The sequence below is a fragment of the Lactuca sativa genome, chromosome 5, assembly GCF_002870075.4.
Source record: "Lactuca sativa cultivar Salinas chromosome 5, Lsat_Salinas_v11, whole genome shotgun sequence".
In the NCBI taxonomy this organism is placed as follows: Eukaryota; Viridiplantae; Streptophyta; class Magnoliopsida; order Asterales; family Asteraceae; genus Lactuca; species Lactuca sativa.
The window spans coordinates 100,837,800-100,865,365 of NC_056627.2; the positions used below are offsets into that span (position 1 = coordinate 100,837,800).

A 27,566-nucleotide genomic window follows, 5' to 3' on the forward strand; every position below is an offset into this window, starting at 1 on the left:
AGAGTGTCCACCAAGGTGGGCAAGGTAGCATATCGTTTTGAGCTACCTGTGGAGTTGAGCCAGATTCATGATACCTTCCACGTGTCTCAGCTCAGGAAGTGTATAGCCGACGAGTCGGCAGTGGTACCGCTGGAGGATATTCAAATGGATGCGAGGCTGAATTATGTTGAGAGACCGAGCTGACTTGGGAGTGGGTCCGAGCAACAACGAAGAGGGTCTGAGCTGACTTGGGAATCGGAGTCAGAGATGCGGGAGCAGCATCCGGAGTTCTTTGCGGCATGATACTTTGAGGGCGAAGTCTGGTTCAATTGGGGGAGAATTGTAACATCTCGAATTCAGGTGTGTCTCTTAAACCCTTCTCCTTTTCCCAAGTTGTCAAGTTAAGCCCTAAATTAAATTGTTAGGTTAGTGAGTCCGCTGGGCGTACTGAAGAGTACGCTGCGCATACTTGCGCGCTTAATTTGGATGTAGCAAGCCCAGATGTAAAACCTAATTTGTGGCTTGTGCACTATAAAAGGAATGCTATGGCCTTGACCTTAGCCACTATTTTAGAGAGTGAAACCCTAATATAGAGCCCTCCTTCGTTTCTAGCTAGTGTGTTGGTGTTCTAAGCTTCAAGGTGTCATTTCAAGGTGGTGGAAGAGAAGAAGAGGCCATTTTGGAAGCTAGGAGTTTGTGGACAAGAGTAGATCCGAGCTTTTCAGAGGTTGGAGCTTCTTTCTGAGGTAAAAAGCTCAAAACTTTCCTTGTCTTTGGTGCTGTGTGCTTCTTGGACCAATTTCTAGGGTTTTTGGTCCCAAGGTGGAGACTTTATGAGCAAATGGTCTCCATTGGCCTAGATCTATCATATTTCAGGACTATAAGAATTGTATGTTCATAAAAATGCAATCTAGGACGTGAATATTGAGCCATGCATGAGATCTAGACCTTTTCAGGAGGAAGGAAAGTGTTAGAGGGTGTAGGGACCTTTACAACCATGCAAAGGCTTAAAGGTTCCGATTTTATGGGATAAGAGGCTTAGAAAAAGTCAGATCTGAAAGTTGATTGAGTGTCTTAACCGTTTAAGACCAAAATCCAAGGAAAGGCTGAAACTGAGACTTACGCTGGGCGTAACTCTCAGTACGCGCAACGTAAGGGGTTGAGACCCTGATTGTGACTCACCGGCATACGCCTTGCGTACAGAGAAGGTACGCGCCGCGTACTGCGTTCTGTTGACTTCCGTTGACTTTCAGGGTTTTGGTCAACCTTTGGAGTTTTGGGTCAAGGAGGGGTAAAATGGTCTTTTACCCTTCTGTGGAATTGTAGGAGTGGTTTTAATGTAGCCTTTGGGAGCCATTATTTATTTGAGGGTGCTATTTATGTGTTTAGGCGGGGGCTAGACCTGTGTGTTCATGTGCGAGATTATCTGAGATACCCGAGGTGAGTATTCTCACTATACATTACCTAGAGTGGTACTATTTGTAGACCGAAGGGTCTTGTATGTTATGTGTATATTTGTGATTATGTGCATTTTGGTTGTATGTATGCGATATGTTGTATAGACGAAGGGTCCAATGATATAGACCGAACCGAAGGGTCTAACGATACAGACTGGATTGAAGGGTCCGACAAGTTATGACCGGACCAGAGGGTCCAACGAGCTACGGGACTGGGGGGTTCCGCTGAGACACATCGACCGGAGGGTCGTACTGTAGCCTCGAGTGGCGTATGTGTTGTATGTGGTATTTTGGGGAACTCACTAAGCCTTGTGCTTACAGTGTTTGTGTGATGTGTTTCAGGTACCAGTGAGGATCGCGGGAAGGCGCCGACATGATCAGTACACACTATCGGAGTTTCTTATATTTGATCTTGGGATGTGATTTTATGGATTTGTTATGTGATACATTGAGTATTGGCAATTTTTATGAATGAAAATGCATTATTAAAAAGTGAAATTTTGTTTTAGAATTTACGTTGTTACAGAGTCATCTGAAAAGGTGTTAGGTGCTCGACAATGACATATCAAAGTGATTCATGTAAGCCTTCCAACAGAACCTCTAACTATTGTGAGGGAGAGCCATTACAACCATAATAAATGGAGGGAAACGTAACATAAACAAATTTATTTTTAATTTCAAACTCTCATATAAAGATTGATAAATGCATGTTACTTTAGTAATTTTGATACTCGTTGATTATTTGGTATTTTTTTTTTATAATCGAAAGTTTGGTTTATGTTTTTACTTTGGTATTTTAGTTTACGTTAGTTTGGTATCTTTGATAATTGGAAGTTTAATATATATAGTTTGGTATATTGATAACTTGATAGTTTGGCATGTTGTTAGTTTTAAGATTGATATATAGTTTGGTTTATGTTAGTATGATATTTTGGTATCTTTGGTAATTGCAAGTTGTTTAGTTTGATTTATATTTATTGAGATTTTGGTATGTTGACTAGTAGGATGTTATTATTAATGTTCATATTATTTTGTGGATGGACGATCCCCTTGATGTTATTATACCAAAAAAAACCCTATAAATAGCAAGAAACTTTTTAAGTGGTTTTCGTCGATGTCAAAAAAGGTTATGGCGGAGATGGCGAGGATACTGTCATACCGAGGGTGATGATGAGGAGAATGATGGGTATGAAGACAACGATGATGATTAGTTAGTTTATGTTTAGTATATTGTACGATTGTTAATGACTAAATTAATACTCTATCCTTAGATTTGTAATAAGTATGTTATCAACTTTTATCAAGTATTTTACATTGACAATGTGGATTATGCATTTTATGCAATTTATGTAATTTTATTATTTCATTTTAGCAGAATTATTTAAAAAAAATAATAATAATAAGACTATGTCTATTAGCGGCGACACGAATTACCGGCGACAAATACACTTTAGCGACGTATTATTAATGGTGACTTAATAACGGCTGTCGCCAGTAATACTTTTAGCGGCGATTTTTTGGTGTCTTTACGATCGAAAATAATTGCCGAAAATACCTTATTTTTTGTACTGAACAGCAAAAAATGATACATGATCATGGTCGATTTACCATTGATAAGAAGTAAGATAATTGTTTTACTAAGAGCCAATTTTTAGTCTTTTTTCAACCAAATAACACCATTAAACCAAAACCGATCTCCACATTAATATTTAGTTATCCAATAGATATATTTAACATCAGATTGTTAGAAAGAACATTTTATTTAGTACTACAATATAAAAAGAAATACTTTTGGCAAGAGATAGCATGTTAATTACTAGAGGTTCCTTCAAACATACATCCACCGGCTTTATACGTTTCTCAAACCCCAGCAACCCCATCATACATTCATAACCGTAGGCTATACGTGGGTTACTCAAAAAAGGCTTCAAAACGATACCGTCTTGACAACCGTAGTTATGTACTTACATAACCGAACATGCATTAGGGTTATCATCACTGAACAAGGTGATGTAAGAGTAGGAAGGGTCTTCGTATCTGGTAACACCAACTGAACCAGTGGTGTCTACCTTTCTGACATAACCAGGAGGTGCTTTCTTGTCATATACTTGAGCAGCGTAGGGCTGTGCCACAAGATTGTAGGGCACATATGGCCAAATCTCTGATTTTTTACCAGTTGACTTGGCCTTTTTCAGTACCTTGTTTGCTTCTACATAGCCACTCACTGTCACCTTCTGTTGTTTCCTGTTTATTTCAACCTTCTTCACACCTGTATCACCAAACCACAACCAAATTTGTATTAAAGATTCGGTAGACATTGCATGTAGGATCCGACTAAGGATTTTAAACATCTGAAAATTACTAGAAAATACGTAATGTAAAATGGGTACGTACCAGAAAGAGAAGAGAGAGCTTTCTTGACCTTAAGCTCACAACCATCACAATCCATTCGGACCTTCAGATCGACTGTCTGTAGCTGCTGCTTCTTCTTTTTCTGTTTATGACCACTGCTCATCAAGTCGGATATGTACTCCAATGTTCCTGCAACTCCCATTTCTTTTTTTCTTCTTGTGAATGGTGGGTAAGTAAGTTATCGATCGCTACTTATTTATCAGAAGTTGGTGGGACCCTTAACAACCATGTGTCAAACAGTTGTCTTTTAAAAATCGAAGGGGTCGGGTGAAGATGCTTCAGGAAATAACAACGATTCTGACGTTCGATTATTGTTGAATGTTATTTACTTTTAAGAGTAATTTAGGGAATGACATAGTAAATATGCATGTTGTTTGACTAATAATTAAATATTTATAATCATATTATTACATAGGATGTTTTTGGTATCGGTTACAAGTTAATAAAGTTCAATCATGGTTGACCTAAATATCGGTTAAATATAATGCTTTTGAATCGATCAAAATTACTGATTTTTAAGATAATGTTACAACTTTTTGTAGAATAGTCCAAAAGGAAGGTGCGGAGAGAGTATCCAGTATCCTCCTGCATGTGCGTTGTATCTTTGTTTATGTTGCAAACCAAACCAATTCCAACACATCACCTATCTAATTCCAAATAGTCAAACTTAGCGATCTTCAAAACGTGAATTCTTTCAAAATACTGAGCATTTTTGAATAATATTACACTGTGGCATACCATTTACCATAAAACCGAACAGGGTTCCAAATTTCATCGAAAAAAAAAGTAATTCGTAGCAATTTTAAGATAGCAAAACAAGAATAATTTTGACTTTTGGAAGTCAATCATGAGTCTAATTTTGGAACCCTAACAACTTTGGCGGATTTGAGGTGTCAGGGTGGCCCAAACAGTGGAATATAAACATCAATAATAGAGATAAGAGTTGTTCTCACGTTTTGGTGGGTGAGGGTACACAAATGAACCAACGGTGGAGGTGCACCATGCACCTATGCTCCTAGGATGTAGCCATCACGTACTATTATTTATTTGCTTTACCACAAAGATATATGATATTTGATCGATAAATTATTATTATTATCATGTATATATCCTACTAAGATGATATCCAACTAAGATGAAAATAAAAGTTAAGGATTCATGATTTCATGTGAGTCAAATTAAATATATAAGAATCATAACTCTATCGCATTGATTGCCATTCAGCCTTTTTAGACTTCCTTATTTTAAGAGAAATTAAATTACCTCCTACAATTACTTTTACCCAATAAAATTATGACAAATTACCATTCAATTTAAATGTAATTAATATATTCCTAATATAGCCTTAATGAGTAAGTTAAAAAAATATGTAATGATGACACTTATCATAATTTTATTGGGTAGAATTTTATCGGATAGAAACATTTATAGACATAAAAAATAGAAAGCAATTTGATTAAGTTATTTTCGTTAGTTTTTAACATATCATTCATTAACAAGTTATTCTAAATTACACACGAATGGTCTCTATTCTAAATTACCGGACAACCACCACTATTTACCTCCAGCAACCGTCCACAATAAATTGTCCATTCAGCGATATATATAGTCATAACGAATACTCCAATCTAGAAATTCTTCATTATTGGCAAAGAGCAAATAAAATTAATATAGAAAATTTGCTTCGCATCTGTTACAAGTATTTGTTGCTTTAAATTTCATTTATTTATAATTAGTGAGAAAACTCAATCGGAGAATAGCTGAAGGTTGCAAAAGTAAAAAAAAATTGTAGAAAAGATACTCATTGAAACAAAATTAGTCTATAGTATCGCTTAAACAACACATCATGGGATACTCGTATGTGCTACATACACGTTATGGTACACTGTTAGACATAGCGTATCTTATAGTAATTTACATGGTTTTGTTAAAACTAAAGATATCTAAAAAATATCAGACGAGTGGTCGAACTTGACTGATGTTTTCTTGCGAAATTGTTTCCACAATGTTTGCATATGTTTGCAACGATAATGGCATAATGACCGATCGAATTTCCGTCGGTGGTCCCGGTGAATGGTCTTCGGCATCCATAAACTAAACTCTAAATTAAAAAATTGTATGCGTTAGGTAAATGGTGGTGGCTGGCGGAAGTGAATGGTGGAGGTGTTGGTGATGTACGGTGCTGGTAAAAGGCCAACCACAAAAGAAGTTGAAATCATAGGGACCATTCATGTAATTTTGAATAACTAGTTAATGAAAGATCCATTAAAAACAAACGAAAATGACTTAATAGACATGTAAGTTTTAAATTAAATGGTTTATTGTCCAAAAAAATAATAATAATAATAAATAAATACTTTTGTGATAAATCGAACACTATACAATAATTGATTGTGTTATATTTCATTTTTCCTTAAAAGAAAATAAACCATATATTCATGTGACTAAGTGTATTTTTATAATAAAATTATAAATTTATATGTAAAATACATATTTTACATTAAGTTTTAAGTGCAAAAACTTATTTTTATAAAAAATGTGGTTAAATGTAACAAAAAAACATATTTATTTGGTTTCAAATGTAAAGTAACAAAATTATACGGTTTCAAATGAAAAATGATCAATATTGAATGAAATCAAGGAAAATGATATCTGATTTGGAATTAAAAAATGGAATGTCAAAAATGAAAAAAAAATGAAAGTTTTATTGTTACAATTGAAAATTGAAATAGGAAACTTAGTGTTTTTGTGTCATTTTTTTTAATTTTGACACGTCCATATAACTAAATATTGTCATGTCAGCATGTTATATCACCATAGACTACATGTCAGCATGTCACGTCGAGTAACTGGGTTGACAATCAAGTGGTCAATATTGATAAAATTAGAAACTATGCGGATTACAAGATTAGGGATGATGTGGTGTGGATGGATTATGGCTTTATTACAGCTAGCTAGGGCCTCAGTTTTGGTTAATGGCTCTCCTACATATGAGTTCCGGATTTAGAGAGGTTTACATCAGGGAGACATGTTATCTCTAGTTCTTTTTATTTTAGCTATAGATGGTATGCATGTTACGTTAGAGTGGGCTCATTTGGTGAATGTTTTTAGGGGTTATTACTTTGGTTGTATGGAGATCTACCATCCTTTCTACACAGATGACACGATTTTATTGTCTTCTTGGTCTATGGAAAATGCCAAGAAGATTGTTCGTATTTTGAAATGTTTTTATTTAGCATCTGGCCTAACAATTAATTTGCTTAATAGTAAATTGATTGGGGTGGGAGTTGCTTGTAAACATGTGGAGGAGGTTGTTGATATGATGGGGTGTCAACTGACTTCTATTCCCTTCATTCATTTGGGAATCTTAGTTGGCAAAAATATGGCTCGTGTTAGTGTTTGTTATCTCTTATGGGGCATTTCGGAGTAAGATTTCCATTTTTTAAAGTGAAACCATTATCTATTGGTGGTTGTCTTAGTCTGTCGAAGCCATTTTTGGGTAGTTTGGGTTGTTGTTGGATGTCGATGCTCGCAGTTCCTTTGTTTGTGCTTCGTTCTCTTGAATCGATGAGATTTAGATTTTTCGGGAGCTGATAAGGATGAAAGGGGATTGCATTGGGTAAGGTGGGAGAGAGTTTTGGCGGGTAGGGTAGAGAATATGGTGGTTTGAGGGTTGGGAGTCTTCTTGCCTTTAGGCTACGCTCTTTCGTTGGAGATGGATACTTTTTCATTGTCGGGACTATTTATGGGTGAGGGTTGTGTATATGGTTTACCATAGAGATCAAGGGTGTTGGTCTTTCATTCCAAATACAGGTTGGGATGGTCCTTGGAATGGTATTATTTGCTCCTTGTGCAACTTTAGATACCGGAGCTTTGATATTCAGTCTCAGTGCCTTATTTGGATCGGGGATGGAAGATTCTCTTCCTTTTAGCTTGATGCACGGACAGGTGATGAGTCTTTTGCTATTATGTTCCATAGGATTACTGCTTTGGATAATCATTAGCAATTTTCAATCAGAGATGGAGTTGATCGAGGGTGGGATATGGATTGGTTAAACCCCCCCTCCCCCCCCCCCCCCCCCCCCGAGAAGGGGTAGTGAGGAGACTCAGTGGGGAAAATTGATGGTTATTATGCAAGATGTTCATTTGGGAGATGCTCTAGACAGACTGAGTTTGTTACTTGATATTAGAGATATATTCTCATTTTCTTCGGCTCACATGTTTTTAGATAGAGGTTCAGACTGGGAGGCTGGAGACTTGTTGGAATAACGAAAAAATTGTTGTAATAAAGCCATAATCAAGAAACTATACGGATTACTGGATTTGGGATGATGTGGTGTGGTGTGGATGGGTTATGGCTTTATTACAGCCAGCTAGGGCCTCATTTCTGGTTAATGGCTCTCCTACATATTAGTTCCAGATTCAAAGAAGTTTACATCAGGTTGACCCGTTATCTACTTATCTCTGTTTCTTTTTATTCTAGCTACAGAAGGTATGCATGTTGTGACAGCCGTCAATTTCCAGTCAAGTCAAAGTCAACTAAAGTCAACAAGTCAAACCGTTCGACTCAATAAACCCTTGTGTACTAGGGCTTACGTTAGGTGAGTACTATACAACTCGCTATTCTAATGAGAAATCACCAACTAAACCACCACGACTCCGTTTTAAGCTCGTTTTTAATTACTTTAACGAGGGATTTTCACCCAAACTTATATTTTGACATATAAGACCCCATATATTCATAAATTAAGCATATTTTTAGGGAAATCCTTATTTAAGAGTAAAAATCTATTAAGTAAGATCGTGTAGTGGAGTGTTGACTTTTCCTTAGTGTATGACACAAGCAACCACCCCATACCCACTCCATGACCAGCCATTGTCCTTCCACCATACCTGGTCATTCAAGAGTACTTTCCCCACCATTTGACCAATCACACTCTTGGTCAAAGGCTGAAAACTCTTATCTTGTGACAACCGTCAATTTCCGGTCAAGTCAAAGTCAACTAAAGTCAACAAGTCAAACCGGTCGACTCGACTAACCCTTGTGTACTAGGGCTTCGTTAGGTAATTGCTATACAACTCGCTATGCTAATGAGAAATCATCAATTGAAAAGCTCGTATATCTAGATTTCATTAACCTAAAACTGCATTAAGTAACGAACCAAACCGATAAAAAATGTTGCATACTCATCGGGAGTGTGTAAGATCCTTAAACATGGCTTAACGGGGTTTACGGACATTGCGTTGCGAATCCGGACACTCACAAATGTCACACACGAAACCTCTCTCAATCGTTTTCACTCTATCTCTCTCTATCTAGAATCTCTCCCAAATCTCTCCAAGAATGTGAAATCTCTCCCAAATCTCTCTCTGTATGAGAAATCTCTCCAAGAATGTGAAATCTCTCCCAAATCTCTCTCTATATGAGAAATCTCTCTAAGAATGTGAAATCTCTCCCAAATCTCTCTCTGTATGAGAAATCTCTCCAAGAATGTGAAGTTTCTCCCAAATCTCTCTCTGTATGAGAAATCTCTCCAAGTATGGGAAATCTCTCCCAAATATCTCTCAAAAGTTCCTTAAACTTTTAATAGTCTTTCGGGCCATCCCGACCCTTAACCGGGTCAAAAACGGCTTGAAACGGGGTGAAAACGAGTAAAATAGGCTTAAGGACCCGAAACCCTCTCTTAAGGGGCGAACCCTCTTAGAACCGAAGGTCCCTATAAGAACCGAACTACTGAGGAACCGAACCATGCACCAGGGACCGAACCGAGCTCTAGCCTTCGGACCGAACCCTCCCTCTCGGGCCCGAACCTCGGACGAACCGAACAGGCCTTCGCTTCCTACCTTCGCCTTCGGGCTATTTCACTCCCGACCAGCTTCGCTCCATTTCGCCTCCTGACTCACTCGCGCCTTCGGTCCCAGCCTTCTAAGGACCGAACCTAGCCACCTTCAGCCCCCCATGCGAGAAGCCTCGCAAAAAGTCCATTTCTTCCCGGTTTTCGACTACGATTTCATTTTAAACCTGTTTTTCATCATTTTAACGTAGGATTTTCACCCAAAACTTTATTTTAACATATAAGGCCCCATATTTATTAATTAATCACGTTTTTTGAGATAAATCTTATCCAAGAAGAGTGGGTGAAGTACAAGAGGTGGAGTGTTGACTTTTCTTTAGTTAATGACACAAGCAACCACCCCCACACCCACTTCATGACCAGCCACACCTCTCCACCATCCCTAGTCACTTCATTGTACTTTTTCCATCATACTCTAGCCATAACCACGTTCTAGAGGCTGGGAAAAACCCACCTCTCTCCTCACTTCATTCGTTTCCTCTCATTCAACCAAAAGTTCAAACTCTTTTCTCGCAACTCTCCTCTCTCAAGTTCGAGATTTCCAAGGAACTTTCCAAGACTTTCCTTCTGTCACACCCCAAAACCGAAGGCGGAAACGTTCCGGGGCGGAGGACGTCATGAATATCGCAACCAATGTACATAGTAAGCGTAGTAAAACACAAAATTACATTACATAGATTTATTACAATTGTTTGAAACCAAAGTGTTACAAGTGTCATAAATATATCACATGAACAAAAGTAAAGACGTGACTTTTACGCTCCGTCTTCGCCAAAAGGATCGCTGGGTACCTGTCTAATGTGGACCTGAGAATACAAGCAGTTTGAAAATCAGCATAAAGCAGGTGAGTTCATAAGAGGTTTGTTTTCTGAAAATGTACAAGTTTCCGTTGGTTTTCCGAAACAGTTTGTTATCCAAGAAAATCTCATATTTTCTTATAAGTATAGTTTAGTTATCCGTTTGTTACACGATCCGGTTATGTACAGTTCAGTTATCCCAGGAAAAACCCTTATTTTCCTAAAAGTAAAGTTTAGTTATCCATTAGTTACACGGTCTAGTTAAGTACAGTTCAGTTATCCCAGGAAAAACCCTTATTTTCCTAAAAGTGTATAGTTGGTTATCGATTTCTGAAAGTAATGTACAAGTGTCTACCATACTTTATGTGTTCGTGTGATGTTTCCTGAAAACCTGATTATCCTAGTAAAGTACTTTAGTTTTAACACGTATATAAAACTAATAAGTAAGTATAAAAGTATTCATAATCTAAATTGCGAGTTCCATAACCATATATAGACTGGATAAGGCTCGAAACAGGGACCAATATCTTTTTATGACTTTTTTCACCCTTGAACCTTTCGGTTCGACTGTAGCTAGCAGCCAGGTGCGGGGTTGTCAATCCCGTATAGATCTATACACTCAAGTCACGTTCTCCCTCCAAGAGATTCTAGTTACGGGGGTAGTCCTACACTCTCGTAAATAGGGGGAGTGTTACAAGGACGTGTCTCCAATATTAAGATTAATGAATTAAAAGACAATAAAATGGAAAATTCTGATTAATTAGTCCTTCACTCTCGTAAATAGGGGGAGTATTACAAGGACTTGTCTAAAGTTCTATGTTTAATGTTACTATCCCACCACTCTCGTAACTAGGGGGAGTGGTAAGGTTCTAAGATTAATGTTATTACTCCGTCACTCTCGTACCTACGGGGAGTGGTAAAGTTCTAAGTTTTAATGTTATCATTCCTTCACTCTCGTATCTACGGGGAGTGGTAAAGTTCTAAGTTTTATGTTATTATTCCTGCACTCTCGTATCTACGGGGAGTTATATCAAGAACATTTTTAAAGTATTAAGATTCATGCTTTTAACAATAATTATATGGAAATTCATTTGTGAAATATAAAATATAACATTTTAAAACGAGTTTCACAAATAACATGACGGTTTACTCTTCAAGTTGAACGATTGGTTAATACAGTTTTCCGTGTTAAAAGCATACAAAATATAAAATAGATCAAATGAAATCATAAGTTTGAGTACAAGATTTCCTTGTACTTTTGCTTGTATTCCCCCCCCCCCTCTTGAAAACATTGTAAAACATTGAAAAAGGGTAGGGGTATGAACTCACCGGATGAGGAATGTATCGGCTAGGATGCTAAACGTCAGTTCAAGGCTTGAAAATGCACGAGGTTCCTATGTAATATGAAATGATACACAATTGTACCTAATTAGACTTTGAACCACTAATTAGATAAGATTATACACTCCAAGACACGAAAACACTTCAAAATAAGTGTTTGGAGTGACCCGGGTGATATCTAGGGACGTATATGGCTTGGATATGGAGTTTACTCTTCAAGAGTAAACTCATAAGAGAGTTTACAGCCCTAATAACCCACTCCCCATGAGTTTACGACCGTAAACTCATGGTGGGGGTGTTCTATGGTGCTAAATGGTCTTATATCACTTGGAAAAAATTGGCTAGGATCAAATCTAGGGTATAGGAATGGATTAAACCAACATATGGACCATCTAATGTAGTTTACGACACTAAACTAAGAGTTTATGGCCGTAAACTCCCCCACACACCTTCCTTTGATGTTTTGGTGGTCCTACGTCTTTACAAGTGTTTCTAGCTATTTCTACAAGCCATGGAATGAGTTTAAGGCACCATTTGACTAAGTTTTAGGAGGTTACGGCCTAAGAACCCATTCTTGGGGGGTTTATGGTCGTAAGCTCCTATGGGGGTAGTTTTAGCATGTTTAAGGTCCTTAACTTGATTGTGGTTGCTTCTAGACTTTATTCCAAGGCTTATGGTGTGTTTAAGTGGCATCTTAACACTTTAAAATGCGTTTACTCCATATGAATAGGTGTTTACGGTCCAAGCATATGCTTGGGCCGTAAACTCATGTTTTTACCCTAAATGATGAGTTTAAGGTGTTCTAAGTCCATGCAAATAAGTCCTTAGGTCATTTCTAAGCTCCAAGAGTGATTTGGGAGGGTTTTAAGGCTCAAAAACCCCTTTTATGTGAGTTCACGGCCTAGGGCTGTTCTAGGACTGTAAACTCATGCTAATGGTCCTATTTCATGGATTAACCACGAATTTGAAGGCTAAAGATGTTATACTAGGAGCTAGGATAGTTACCTTGATGATTTGGAGCTTGGTTTGGATGATTTTGGCTCAATTTCGAGTTTTAGAGAGAGAGAGAGTAGAGAGAGAGAGCGAAAAAGGCTTCAAATGAGGCTCTCTCAACTTTATATATGCTTAAATTTTGGGACACGGTGGAATTCTACCCGATACTGATGTTAAGCGAGGCTTTTGGTCGTACCCGATTTAATTGTTTTATAACTCGACGGAATAAAACTAAAATTTTTCCAAATAATAATTTGGGGCATTTTCATGAGTCTCTAACGTGTTTGGACAACCATTAATTCATAATAGCAAACTCAAAATTAATGACTTAATTTAGAAATGAAACGGAAACAATTCAAGACGACGAATTTTTAATGACGGAACGGGTTACGACGAAGGAACGAACTTCGGGTTGTCACACCTTCTCCATTTGGTAAGTATCTTCATCATTACTTCTATTTTTTCACATCCTCCTACTTAAATCATTGATTCTTACACAAACTCCATCATCTTTGTGTTAGATTCTCAAATCATCAAGGCATATTCTTAGTGTTCTTGAGTGGAACACTTCTTTTCTTCGACATTTATCCACTAAAATCACACAAGGTGAGTTCATACCCGTATCTTTTCATGTTTTTCTTAAGTTTTAAGGGGGGGGGATACAAGTTAAAACACCAAGAACACAACTAAGCTCATTTAACAGCCTTCATCGGAAAAGTTCAACTCCATTCACGGACTGTCTTGGGCAACTTAAACATTTTAGTTTTCAAAATTTTTTTAGGTGCAAGTAGTTCCAGTTCTTAGCTTTAAAATGACTACTTGCACATCTCCACACGATTTTCTACAATTTATGGTGATTTTTACAAAACTGCCTATCATTTCAAGAGCAAATCCGGACCAGTCTGTGATTATGGACTTTTTCACACAAGTTGGAGGTCATTAAAAATCATAATAAAATTTATGAACAAACTAGACTCATTTCCCAAACTCTCAGAATTTACGGATTTTGATTTGGACCTTTGATGATTTTTCTATAAATTTTCTAAGAAAAGTAATAGAAATGTTAACACTAGAAAAATGCTATCAAGTTCATTTGCACCTTGTAACTTGTTGAGCAAGGTGTGTATCGTTATGTGAATATATGTTTTTACATTACATGTCATTTCGTCTTGGTGTATTGGCATACATCAGAAAACAAATGGATTTTTACCTTCATAAGTATGGTAATTAATTAGTTGTTATATTGCATGTTATTTCACTTTAGTAAAAGGTATATATACATATCAGTAAACAAAAGGGTTTTTACCTTCACAAATACAGTAGTTAACCATAGTAAACAAAGTTATAACTATTACATTTAAATATTTTGATAAACTATAATAGGTATGGTTTATGTTTCCACTAACACAACAAACACATTTCAGAAGGTTTTATTCCCACAGAAAAAGGTTTTACACTCACACACACTACACGTAAACTTGTTAACTTAAATTGTGAGACATTCTTCTCAGTACTCCTAGAATACGGGTTAAAATTTCTGGTAGTTATAACCAGAGTCTCTTGTAGGGAGAACGTGATAGTTGTGTATAGATCTATATTTGGTTTGACACCCCACACCATGCTGCTAGCTACAGTGGGACCTGCAGGTCTATGGTTGACAAGTGTCATAACATTTTTCGACGCCTAAGAAACGTCGTGGCAGGTTCATTCAGTCATAGTATGGTTATAGTGACTCACATAGGGAGTTAACAACACATAAATTTTACGGGGATTTTTATAAATCAAAAGAGGTTTTATGCCGATTTAAAACCACTTTTATATCCTTAAGTATGGCAAATACTTGTTTATTCTCGGTCCTGGGATTTAGGTGCACATAACTTTTATAAGGAAAATATTGGATTTTTCTTGGTAACACACAACACATTACAAAGAACGGTTTCCAAACTCTTCATCTAAAAAGCTTATGAACTCACCAACTTAATTGTTGACACTCTTTTAAAACTACTTGTATTCTCAGGAAGTGAACGAAACCAAGTCACCACAAGCTTTTGAGGATGGAATGCTATGGCGTTGAACAACTATTTTTATATCATGTCGTGATCAATCATTGAAATATGTAATACTTGAAACCATGTAATTCTTTTCTGATTATATTTATGATTGGTTGTATTTACTTTGATCACTATTATACTCTTTTTTGTGATACTATGCATGAATTCCGCCACCCCCGGACGTTTCCGCCATCCTTGGTTTGGGGGTGTGACATATCTCTCCTCTCTTTCCTCTCATTTCTCTCATTTCCACCAAAGATCAAACACATATTTTCTCGCAAATCCTCTCTCACAATTTCGAGATTTCCAAGGCATTTTTCAAGCTTTCCTTCTACATTTGGTAAATATCATCACCCTTCATATGGTTATTACACTTCCTTTTACTCAAATCATTGATTTCTTACACAAACTCTATCATAATTGTGTTAGATTCTCGAATCTTCAAGAAATCCTCCAAGTGTTCTTGAGTTGAAAACTTCTCTCCTTCAGCATCCACCAACTAAAATCACATAAGGTGAGTTGATACCACTACATTTTCATGTTTTCTTCAAGTTTTAAGGGGGGGGGGGATACATGTTAAAACACCAAGAGCACAACTAAACTCAAACAACAACTTTCATCAGAAAAGTTGAGTCTTATTCACGGACTGTTTTTACTATCTTAAACTTAATACCTTTCAAAACTGTTTAATATGCAAATAGTTCAGTTTCATACCTTTAAAATGACTACTTGAACATCTCCATACGATTTTTCTACCATTTATGATGATTTTTACAAAACTACCTATCATTTCAGAAACGAATTTGGACCAGTCTGTGAATATGAACAGTTTATCACAAGTTAAAGACCTCCAAAAATCATAATAAAAATTATGAATAAACGACATACTTTAAGAACTCTCAGAATTTACGGATTCAGTTTTCGACTTCGTATGAGTTTTCAATGATTTTTCTAAAACAGTGCAGAAAGGTTAAAAACTAGTTAACAGCTTATAACTTTCATAACACTTTGTATTATGTTGAGCAAAGTGTATAACAATAAGTTCTAAATATTTAATATGTTTTCTTGTTAGTTTATCATCATAAACTGAAATTTAGTCATTCATGATAAGATTCTTCATTCATTCAGAACACATATAATAAGCTATGATAAGCATAGTTTATGCATTCGTAGCACTAATGTATTTTCATAAAAGAGTTATTTTACATTACAAACGTTTTGGATAAACTATAATAGGTATAGTTTATGTATCATTTACATTTCAAACTTATCTACTAAAGGTTTTCAGTTCAGTTTACGTAAATCCGTTAATGAATAAATTTGTGAGACATTCCCTTCGTGTTACCTTCATGGTAACAACGTCAAAAGTCCTGTAAATTGTAACCAGAGTCTCTTGTAGGGAGATCGTGATAGTTGTGTATAGATCTATATTGGGTCTGACAAGCCCGCACCTGAGTTGCTTGCAACAACTAGACCGGCAGGTCTGAGGTGACAAGTGTCATTTAACTTGCGATGCCTGAAGAACGTTGTATTACGAGGCCGTCTGAGTCTTAGCGTGGTTATAATAACTCACATGTGGTATTAACAAATCATAAGATTTATGGGTTCTACTTTTAAATTAGCGAGTTATGTCAATTTAACTCACAAGAATTACTTTAAGTATGGAAAATACTTGTACACTTTTATATCAAAAAGGATTTTATGCCAATTTAAAATCACTTTTATATCTTTAAGTATGCAAAAATACTTGTTTATTTTTGGTCCTGGGATTAGGACTACCTAACTTTTATAAGGAAAATATTGGATTTTCTTTGGAGCATATTCCAATTAAAACTACATAAAGCTAGAATTGTTAGACTTCAACTATAATCGCTAAGTGTATATGTTAGGATTATATAAGAATCTAGTCACAATCGACTTAGAATTGGTGGGCCCGCCTTATCTCATGTTCCTTGTTTGGTTGTGGACCTAGGGCAGACCCATTATATTCAACGGTTTATTTAACTTAATTTTTATATAACTTATATACGCTGAGTGATTATAGAAGGAATCTTTGGGTTCTTCTAGAGTTCATTATCGCATAACATAGAAACATTCATTTCACACTTGATAAAGAAAATATTGGATTTTCTGGAAAACATACTTTGTCGCTTTTTTAAGGAAAATGGTTTCTTTCTCAAACAAAACTCTTATGAACTCACTAACTTAATTGTTGACACTTTTTCAAAACTACTTGTATTTTCAGGAAATCAGTGAAACAGGAAAACAACAGCATTTTGAGGATGGGACGTCAAATCGCCAAACAGTTCATTTTGTCATCATAATGTAATTAATTTTGAAACATGTAAACTTACTATGATGTAACTTTTTCAATTATATTTATGATGGTTGTATTTACTTTGAGCACTATTATACTCGTTGTTGTGATACTATACATGAAGTCCTCCACCCCCGGACGTTTCCGTCATCCTTGGTTTGAGGGTGTGACACATGTTACGTTAGAGTTGGCTCATTTGGCGAATGCCTTTAGGGGTTATTACTTTGCTTGTATGGAGATCTACCATCCTTTCTATGCAGATGATGCAATTTTATTGTCTTCTTGGTCTGTGGAAAATGCCAAGAAGATTGTTTGTATTTTAAAATGTTTTTATTTAGCATATGGCCTTAAAATTAATTTGATTCAAAGTAAATTGATTGGGGTGGTAGTTTCTTGTACTCATGTGGAGGAGGTTGCCGATATGATGGGGTGTCAACCGACTTCTATTCCCTTCATTCATTTGGGAATCTCAGTTGGCGAAAATATGGCTCGTGTTAGTGCTTGTTATCTCTTCTGGGGCATTTTCGGAGTAAGATTTCCATTTTTTAAAAGTGAAATTGTTACCTAATGGATTCCAATCATGGTAAATATTCTCTTATGGAGTGTATCCTTGAATATCATTCCAACTAGATAGAGGCTTTCATACAGGGGCGTTACTTTAGATTCAATCATGTGCCCAGTGTGTTCGATAACAGTAAAGATGATTTATCATCTCTTTACGGGTTATGCAGATCTCTTGGCCATTTAGAGTCAAGTTCTGGTTTGATGGGAGTGCAACTTCTTAATCAAATTTCAATCCAGACTTTACTTACATTGGCATATTCTATTCCTTTTTCTATAGGTCAGCATAAAGCCCGTGATGTAGTGGTGATGATGGTTTTTTGGTACATTTGGAATTTTAGAAATTCCCCTATATTTGGGATGGCTATTCCTAGGAAATCCTTTATTTTTTAAGAGGTTGTTGATTGTTCTTATTTTTGGATTTCGAATACGTGTAGAAAAGCTAATAAATTCAGTAATAAAAGCCTAAAATAGTTTCAAATGCACATGTTTATCCCCTGTCTCTTGAGAATAATTCGCAATATCACTCACTGAAGTATGATTTTTGCAAAATCAAACCCCTAGAGTTTATTTATTTTAACAAAGACCACCATATACTTAATAATTAATACCGAAACTACCCTTTGGTTTATTAGGAAATATAAATATACTCGGTGGCTCGTTTTAAGAACAAGGAACATCACGTAACAAATCTCACGACAAGATTCGCACCTCGAGCCTCGTTCATGCTATAAAAGTGAGTGCTTATGACCCCTATTTAATATTTTAATTATTTCACGAGGAACTATATGTGCCTAAATATTATGCTTTTACAAATCAATTTCCTTTTTATGCAAAAAATACAATAAATCTAGTTTATAAAAATATTATTATTTAACAATTTACCATATTGTTACCGATAAACTAGTATAAACTTTTCGTATACGTATTTCAGGTATATTACCGTGAAATAACTAATTCACACAACAAATACTACATTATACAAAATTATATGATTTTAATGGGACATTTCATATTATAACAAGCACGTTATGAAATTTTGTAGTATTTCAAGGATTCAAGCTATTACTATGCATGTTTATTTTTATGTTTAAGTACACAACGTTTATACATGTACATATGTTCATTAATTTGAAACATTTAGTTTTATAAAAGCGAGCACACTACACTTTTACATGCATATCAAACATATTCGACTTGTATAAACCTTAGACATGATATTCATTATACTTAGTGACTTGATCACAATTAAGTTAGGACTGAGAGTTATTCACAAACTTTTTAGTTAAGGGCTTTTAGTGAGACATTATTCATTAGCTAGGTTTAAACACTTAGCATACCCACACTACTATAATTGTTAATCTTCGGAGCGAGATACATATGTATAGATTTATACAGGGTTGACATCCCTACCTGCGGTTGCTAGCTATAACCCTCGACCGATCAATCGAAGCGGGTGATAGGTGTCTACAATTGTTACTACAATGTCCAATGAAGCGTTGTAAGGGGTACACTCAGTCACATAGTTCGGTTATAGGACTCAATATAAACATTAACTAGAATATATCTCTCTTACTACCAACCATGGGCTTGGTTGCTTTCAAAACTATCTTTAAGTATGGGATTACTTATGTAACATAACAGTTTGGTTTTAAAGGATATTCAAAGGTTCACTATGAACACAGTTTAAAGTATGGATTTACTTATACAAAAGATACATTTTGGCTTTCAATGATTTATTACAAATAAGTTTAAAGTACGGATTTACTTATACCGAAATACATTTTGGGCTTTTAAAGAATCATTGCAAACATTGTTTTAACTATTGTTATACGTACAAAGATATTACTTTTTAGACTTACTAAAAGTATTATTTCTTTTAGAAGAAAACATGTAACACTCACCAACCTTGTGTTGACCCTCAAAACATTTATTCTCAGGAAATCTTTAAACAGACATTCAAGACGGATTGGATTATCGGAGACTTAGTTTACTTGTTGTTGTATTATATTCCTATCTATTAAGGAAAATTCATGTACTATTATTATCTGTAAAAACCTTGTATTCAAACATCAAGATGGAAAATGAATACTATATTGTTTATTGTTGTACTTGTGCTATATATTTAGGTTACCTGTGATCTATGAACTTAGTCGCACAACCCGACGTGTTCCGCTGCCTCGGCTGAGGGTGTGACACGACTGCTGAGTCGATAACTTTGATTGTTGGGTCGGCAGTTGTGATTAAGAAACCACAGGTTGCAACTGCTGAGTCATTGACGATAGAGGTGTTGTAGTAGTGGTTGTAACCAACTGCTCTGTTGTAAAAGGTGACGGTCACATAGGGCGGCGATTTATGCCATTGTGGTTTCCGTTATCAGACATGGAGTATGTGTTGTTAGTGTGTAGGTGGAGGTTTGTCCGTCTGAGGCAGATGGTTGCGTGCTATCGAGTGACAGCATTGGTCTGAGTGGACTCATTTGTCCCCCGTTGGACGTTGCATGTGCCTTTCCCGTCATTGTTGCCATCTAAGGTCCTTTCAATGTTGTGTAACTTTGAGTACACGCCCGGATGGCGCCAAATATTGTGATATTTGCTTCGAGCCTGACGTTGTTTGAGGTGGTTTCACCCCAGTTAATCCTGAGATTCACAGCAAAGAAAGAGCCGAAGTTAGGCGTCGTCTGGGAGGGGATCCCAGAACAAGACTCCGCTGGTCTAGTCAGTAATTGGATGAGAGAATTAGGGGATGAGAGAATTAGGGTTTAACTTAAGATAGAGAAATAGGTGATCCTTTCTTCTAGAGAGGAAGGATCTCTTTTATACATGTCCTCGTGGGAGCATGTCTCCGAACGTACCTTTTGTCTTGTTTGGACTGTCAGGATGTGGAGGCATCCTATTAGCAGATCGTGCACCACTAGCGGTTATTTGCTATTAGTGCAGAACCACCAAAGAGCAGTGCTCTGAGCGCTATACTTGTCGCACCGGGAAGCGGTCAGTACTGTTTTGGCTTGTTATTAAACGGAGTCTCTCTTTCTGGGTTGGACCATGGCGCTAGAGCTCCAGGATCTGACTGTTATGTCGCGAGGGGAAGGGCCTGGACCTAGCACTTATACGGGGTATCGACCGTTAGCTAGGTCGTCCTTTAGATAACTGCTCCATTATCTTTGACGTATTCCCGGAGGGACATGTTAACATACGTATAAATAGAGTATGTATACATCAGTAGATGCTAATGGTATTATGAGTAATACCTGCAAGATGTAGATAAGAAAATAATATGATTATGTATTATAATCCTATGTATGAAAGTGTGTGCATGTGTTAGATGAGAAAGGTATTTCTTAAATACCAAAGAGATAGTAGAAAGAGATAGAATATGATTATATGCATTATGAGCATATAACAGAGTATGTATGTACGTGTAGATGTAAATGGTTTTGTGTAGAATACCTAATATATATATATATATATATATATATATATATATATATATATATGAGAAGAAGAATTATATTAAATACTTAATGAGTTAAGTACAAGAAGAATAGATGTCACACCCCCAACCAACGACAAAAAATCCAGGCGGCGAGATAAGAACATGGATTACAGATACTGATTGCATAGAACAATACACAAAATTATAACATAAATATCAATTCCATTACTGAATAAAATATTACATAGTGTACGAAGTTCTAGAATACTTAAAATTAATGTACAAGCAATGCTTTAACATATAGGAATAATAATAAACAATAACAATAAAGTGGTATGCAATAAAATGGTATGCCTGCTATTCCATGATTGTTTCCAAAAGATAATATAAGTTTGACATTTAAGTTCCTAAGAATACATGTTATTTTAAAAATGTCAACATAAATTTAATGAGTTCATATGTTTTAAATGTTTGTACTTTTGATCCAAAAGGTATGTTTTGGAATATACTTTAAAATCATAAAGTATGTACTTTTAAATAAAAAAAAATATATTTTCTAGAAGTGTATTTTCTCAACTGAAAGTATGTTCGTTAAAATGTATTTTCTCAACCAAAATTATGTTCGTTAAAATATATTTTTCTCAACCAAAAGTACGTCCATTAAATAGGTACTTTTTTTGACATAAAGTATGTTCGTTAAATGTGTACTTTCTTGATCAAAAACATATTCGCTAAAAAACAATGTACTTTTATACCAAAAGTAATGTTTTTTTGAGTATAGTACTATTTCAACTTATATATTAATGTGCTTAGAACTATTCAATGTTATTGTGAGTCCCTGTAACCAAGCTCATGATGAATTGTTGCCCCTTGTGACACTTCATTGGACGTCATAATGTTTAGACAGTTATAACGCGGTGTGACTCTTCCGTCAAGGTTGTAGTTAGCAACTACATGTGGGGGGTATCAACGCATATGAATCTCTAGATAACTCTTTCGTCCACTTAAGATTAAACAATTATAGGTCAGAGGTATTAGTTGATGAACGTGCCTCATGGTACTTTAATGTTTAAATAGAATGTTCTAAAAGTTGTAGTCCTAACTTTGAATTTTTAAGTCACCATGCCCAGAGTTTACAATGTGTAATTTTAATAATGTTTTATAATTATTTCATAAAATGTAACAACGTATAAATATTATCTCAATTATGTGGGCAGAGTAACGACATGACATAATAAATATCTATATTATGCTTGCAGAATAACGACAGTGTAAATGTAATCCGTTATATAAAAACAATAGTTTTTAGCGATAGTTCCCCATTATGATTAAATAAATTATTTAAACTACAATAAACAAAATTTACGTTTATATAAAAAATAATAATTAATATGTATTCTCCGTGGAAATAGTAAAAGGTTTAAAATGGGGCCGTGAAACTCACCAACGATGCATGCTTTATCAATCATTGGTTATCGTCGGAATGAACGAACAATGCTTCACCTTATATCGATTTGGGTTGATACCGAAAAAAATGGTGAGTGCTTGTTGATTTTTCTCCTAGAAAATGGCCAGAGGTTTGCCGAAAAGCTTTGATCGTCAGACAAAAAAATCGTCGCAGGTCGTTGGAGGTGTATGCCGTCGAGAAAAAAATACGCTCGGAAAAGGGGGATTCAGGCGTCAGATGGGGGTAGGGGTGGCATCGTTGGTTAGGGGTGACGAGGTCAGGTCGGTGGTGGTTGGAGATGGTCTGTGGCGGCGCACGACGGGTCCGGTAGGCGGCGGTGGTGGCTTATGTTGCCAGAAAAAGAAGAGAGGGGGGGGGGGGGGGTTGGAGAGAGGTGAGGTTTATTTGGTGCAAGAAATGATCAATCCCTTGCCCTCTCTTTATTGAAAGTCGGGGTAAATTTGGATGGTCAAGATCAGGTCGTGTGGCGTGATCTCGGGCCTTAATTCTAGGTCTGAAATTCAACTTTTGTAAAATTTTCCAAGTACACAGATTTATAGTACTCGATTATTTGAGTTGTAAAACATAAAAATATTCAATTAACAAGTCCCAAAGCTATGCGAACAATGTCCTTGATAGTACGAATAAAGTGGTTTCCCAGTTTCCGCGATTCGATTGTTTTTTGAGAAATTATCAAACTTTCGTGAAACAGAAAAGTTAGAAATTAATTCCAATACTAGAATGCTCCTTGATTTATTAAATGTTTCTATCTTTTTAACGAGTATGGTAGATAGCCTAAAGAATCGTTTAAAGATTTGTTAACAGGAAAGCGGTCATTGCACTACCCATCCTTAAGAATTTTTTTGGCAAAATGAGATAAAAACATACTTAGATGCAAAATCGTCCTACGATCATGGGAAAAATATCATAAGTTGATAATTCAACTCCTAAGGCACCTAACTTGCGTTTGAAGTTTCATATTTGGCGGTTGAATTGTGTGTTTTATAGGGTTAGTCAAAACTTTTGCGTATAATCTCCGTTTTTGACATTCTTTATGCCCACGCAATCACAATGATATGTACTTTCAAATTATTATAACATGTGTACCAAAAATATGCTTTATACACATTTTTTCAAGTTCATTTTTATTCCGTTTTTTTGTATTACGACGAGATTTCCTCTTCCGCATACAAACTCTGTTTCGATGTTCTTTATATATTTGGAATCGTGTTGACGTGTATTTTTGGATTATGCTATTATTTATATAAAATAATACTAAATTTACTTGTCTATTTTCACAGTTGGATGATTCAACTCATTTGCCTTATATATTTCAATGTATAATATTGTATTTTCATCAAAAAAATTGTCAAATAGTATACATTAATCCTATTACTTTGGCATTCGTCACATTTGTGATTGACGATCGTTGACTTGTTTTCATTGTTGTCACAGTAAAAAAGATCTTTTGATGAGATAAAGAGATAGAATATCTGAAAGACCCTGTATAATGGTTTGGTCTAGGCATACTAGTTAGTGGTAGTGATTGTGTAGTAAAAACCGATTTTGTCTAGTTTACGGTTGTTATGTGTTTACGGCCGTAAACTCCTTACGACCGTAAACTCCTTGCGGTTGTAAGTCGGTTGTATGTCAGGCCTATAAATAGGGCATTGTGTCAGACTTTAAAGGTTGTTGATACCTTCGTGTTTTCTCCAAGTTGTATCTGACGTTTTATTGCTTTAAGGCGTATGCAAACTTGGTTCATTTGTTATTTGCTTATTGTTTCATCTTTTGCTTCTGTTATTTGTCTTTGATCATTGGTAGATCCGTTTTCGGGCTTTACAATTGGTATCAGAGCGAGACTAGTGTCAAAGACGTCCTACAGTTGCGATTTTGCTCAAAACGATATTCACAGCGAAAGAAGGGTTTTATTCCAGTCGAACTTCGTGTGTTCAGAAGTTCACGGTCCTAGCTTACGGCCGTAAACACCTAGTTCACGGCCGCAAGCTATTCAAGGCTCAATCACCGCAAAGGATTTTCTTCTCCAGTAAATCGAGTTCATGATTTAAGGCTTAAATAATCATATTTCACTGCATTTAATTCTTAAAAAAAATAAACTTTTAACATAAAATCATTGGCCGTAAATCAATTATCTGATAATCGATTTTAGATAAATTGCGTCTTTAATTTTCTGTTTCAGAATTCGAAAAAATTCACGGGCCGTTAACAAGGAGTTTACGGCTGTAAACATTTCTCGGCAGTAAACTTGTCTTGAAGCTTAATTAATTAATTTTCGGAATTCACAATAAACAGTAAATTTTTTTTTTAAAAAAATTAATTAAATCCTTTTTAAATCGAAAATTAAGTTTTATTTTTAACTTTAATTTAAATAAAAAAAATGGAATCACAAAATCCTAATCAATATCAAGAAATCGATGCTGTGATGGGAACAACCACGCGTATTCCAAGACTCATGTCCGCTGATGGTTTCCCCGAGTGGAAATATAGAATTGAGAAATATATAAAGATGAAGGACTTCAAGATTTGGAAGTGTGTCATAAAGGATCCAGTCAGAATCACCACTATAGTTGGGGGCAGGTGGTTGACAAGAAAATCGAAAACTACACTGATGAAGATTTTGAGAGTGTAGAAGAACAAGAAAAAGGCATTGGCCATTTTGACTATGGCCCTATCTCCAGATATTGCTCAAGGGTTCAGAGAGTATACTTCTACTAAGGCTCTGAGGGAAGCCCTTATAGAGGTGTATGAGGGAAACGAGGACATGCGAGAAAGTCGCCAAGACATGTTAAGGCAACGGTTTAACATGTTCAACTATGTGCCCGGAGAGACTCTTGAAGCCCAACTGCAGCGATTTACAACTCTCAACACAGAAATGATTGTAGCAGGGATCTTCTATACAAAGTCTGAGATTAACAAGATGCTACTGAATGCTCTCCCAAAATCTTGGGACATGAATGTGGCTATAATTAAAAAGACTAAAGATCTCAATCGCCTTACTCTAGCTGAAGTGATGGCTGTCATCACAGCATGTGATATTGATGACAAGCAAAGAGAGATAAATCATGTCAACTCATACTCGACTGCAAACCTTGGCATATCATCTAACAATGCTCTTTCTTCTCTCTCCTGTTCCTCTGCAGGTTTATCTTCTTCTACACTAGTCACGCCCTACCCACAAAGCCAATCATTTCTGTCTACTCAAACCGCTCCATCTTCAAATGTGGCCTCTTCTTCAAAAGGAAAAGAGGGTGATGAAAACCTTGTCTTTGCAGCATGGCTAGTTAATTGTTACAATTGACTTGTAGCTGGGGAGCTTCCACCTCAATTGTCTTTTGCAGATCTTGATCAAATCCATCCGGAGGACGTTGAGGAAATGGACATCACATGGCAAATTGCCATGGCAGTATTTAGGGCAAAACAGTTTGCCAAAAAGATAGGGAAGAATAATTGGAGAATGAGCGCTGATAAGAAGGTTGGATTCAACAAGGGAAAACTTCGGTGCTTCAATTGCCACGAGCCAGGGCATTTTGCTCGTGATTGCCCACATCCCGATAGAAGAGTTAATAATGACAGAACGATGGTTGCAGTTGGGAACAGCCGAAGCAGTGGTCAAGCAAACAATGAAAAGGCTATGGTTGCGCAATCTTTTGGCTGGGATGATCAAATACAAGCTCTCAACTTATCTGGACCTGAAAATGCTCATCTGGCACAGGTAAGGGATGATGCTCCAGCAGGGATTGTAGCAGCAGAAGACAATGTGATGGAGCTACAGTTGCTTTGATGGTATCCTCTTCTCATGAACCTAATTCGTCCAAGGTAAGTCTCCCATCATGCTCTAAGGCTTGTATAGATTATGTAAAAACTCTACATGACAAAATTGAGACATTAGGCAATGAAGTAGAAAATCTTAGGATTTTTCGTGAACTTAATGAAAATTTAATAAGAGACATAGAAGACCTTAGATATGAAGGGTATCAACTTAGAAAAGGACAAAAACCACTTAAAGATCAACTAGAATCGAAAATTAAGGACTTTAGGAGGCTCCAGGAAGACTATAGTAACAAATGTGAAAACTATGATTATGTAGTCAAACAAAATGTTGAGCTAGTGGCTGAAGTTGAATCTTTGAAAGGAAAGTTTGAAACCGCCAAACTTGATGTAAGAAAATATGATTTCTCAAGTGAGGTGGTTGCAAACATGATAGACCAAAGCATGCAGTTTAAAAGGAATCAATCGAAAGGTCTAGGGTATAAACATGTACCCCCTCCTTTCAATCATTCATACGTGTCCAAGCCTTTGTCCAAAGAAGAGATTGCCAATGAATCGTTTATGGTTTATGGCAAGTCCTCCGGTTTTATTTCGGGAGGATTTATTAATGTTGAAAGTACTAACATTTCTACTTCTCCTGCAGATCAATCCTTGAATCAGTCAAAGCACGAAGTTGAAGGATGTGTTTCTGATAATAAAATCGAGTCTAAATCTGAATCTTTAGTTTTTAATAAAGACAATACGTTTTCTAACATTTCTAAAGACAATGTTTTTTGTGATGGTGTTTTTATGACTTCCGACACTAGTTTGAATGTTTTGAAGAAGTCTGGTTTGAACTTTGTGGTTGAAAATTTTAATGTTTGTGATAAAGATGTTGAAACACCGCTAATTTCACAACCCTCCCCATCTAACGCACCCTCACTTGCCTCTCAACCTAATAATGATGCTTGTTCTTGTGAGAAAAGCAAGGGTGCAGATAGGGAAAACAAATCTGATCAATGCAGTACAAGTTCTAAAAATAACAAGCAGATTTGTTTTAATTGTGGCACTAGTGGTCATATTGCTAGAAATTGTCTAAATCGTATGTTTGTGAGTTATAGTCTTCCAAGAGGGGAGAACGAGTTCAGAGGAA

At 36.1% G+C, this 27,566-nt stretch overlaps 1 protein-coding gene across 1 annotated transcript; it reads right to left on the reverse strand.

Annotated features, from left to right (window-relative positions):
* Window positions 1-3,116: 3,116 nt before the first annotated feature.
* On the reverse strand, window positions 3,117-4,307 carry LOC111888777 (heavy metal-associated isoprenylated plant protein 23). The gene is made up of 2 exons (XM_023884887.3): window positions 3,831-4,307; window positions 3,117-3,705 (listed from the first exon to the last, which is right to left on the reverse strand). Exons 1-2 carry the CDS (start codon window positions 3,988-3,990, stop codon window positions 3,401-3,403), a joined length of 465 nt encoding a protein of 154 aa, XP_023740655.1. The 5' UTR covers window positions 3,991-4,307; the 3' UTR covers window positions 3,117-3,400.
* Between the last annotated feature and the right edge of the window lie 23,259 nt (window positions 4,308-27,566).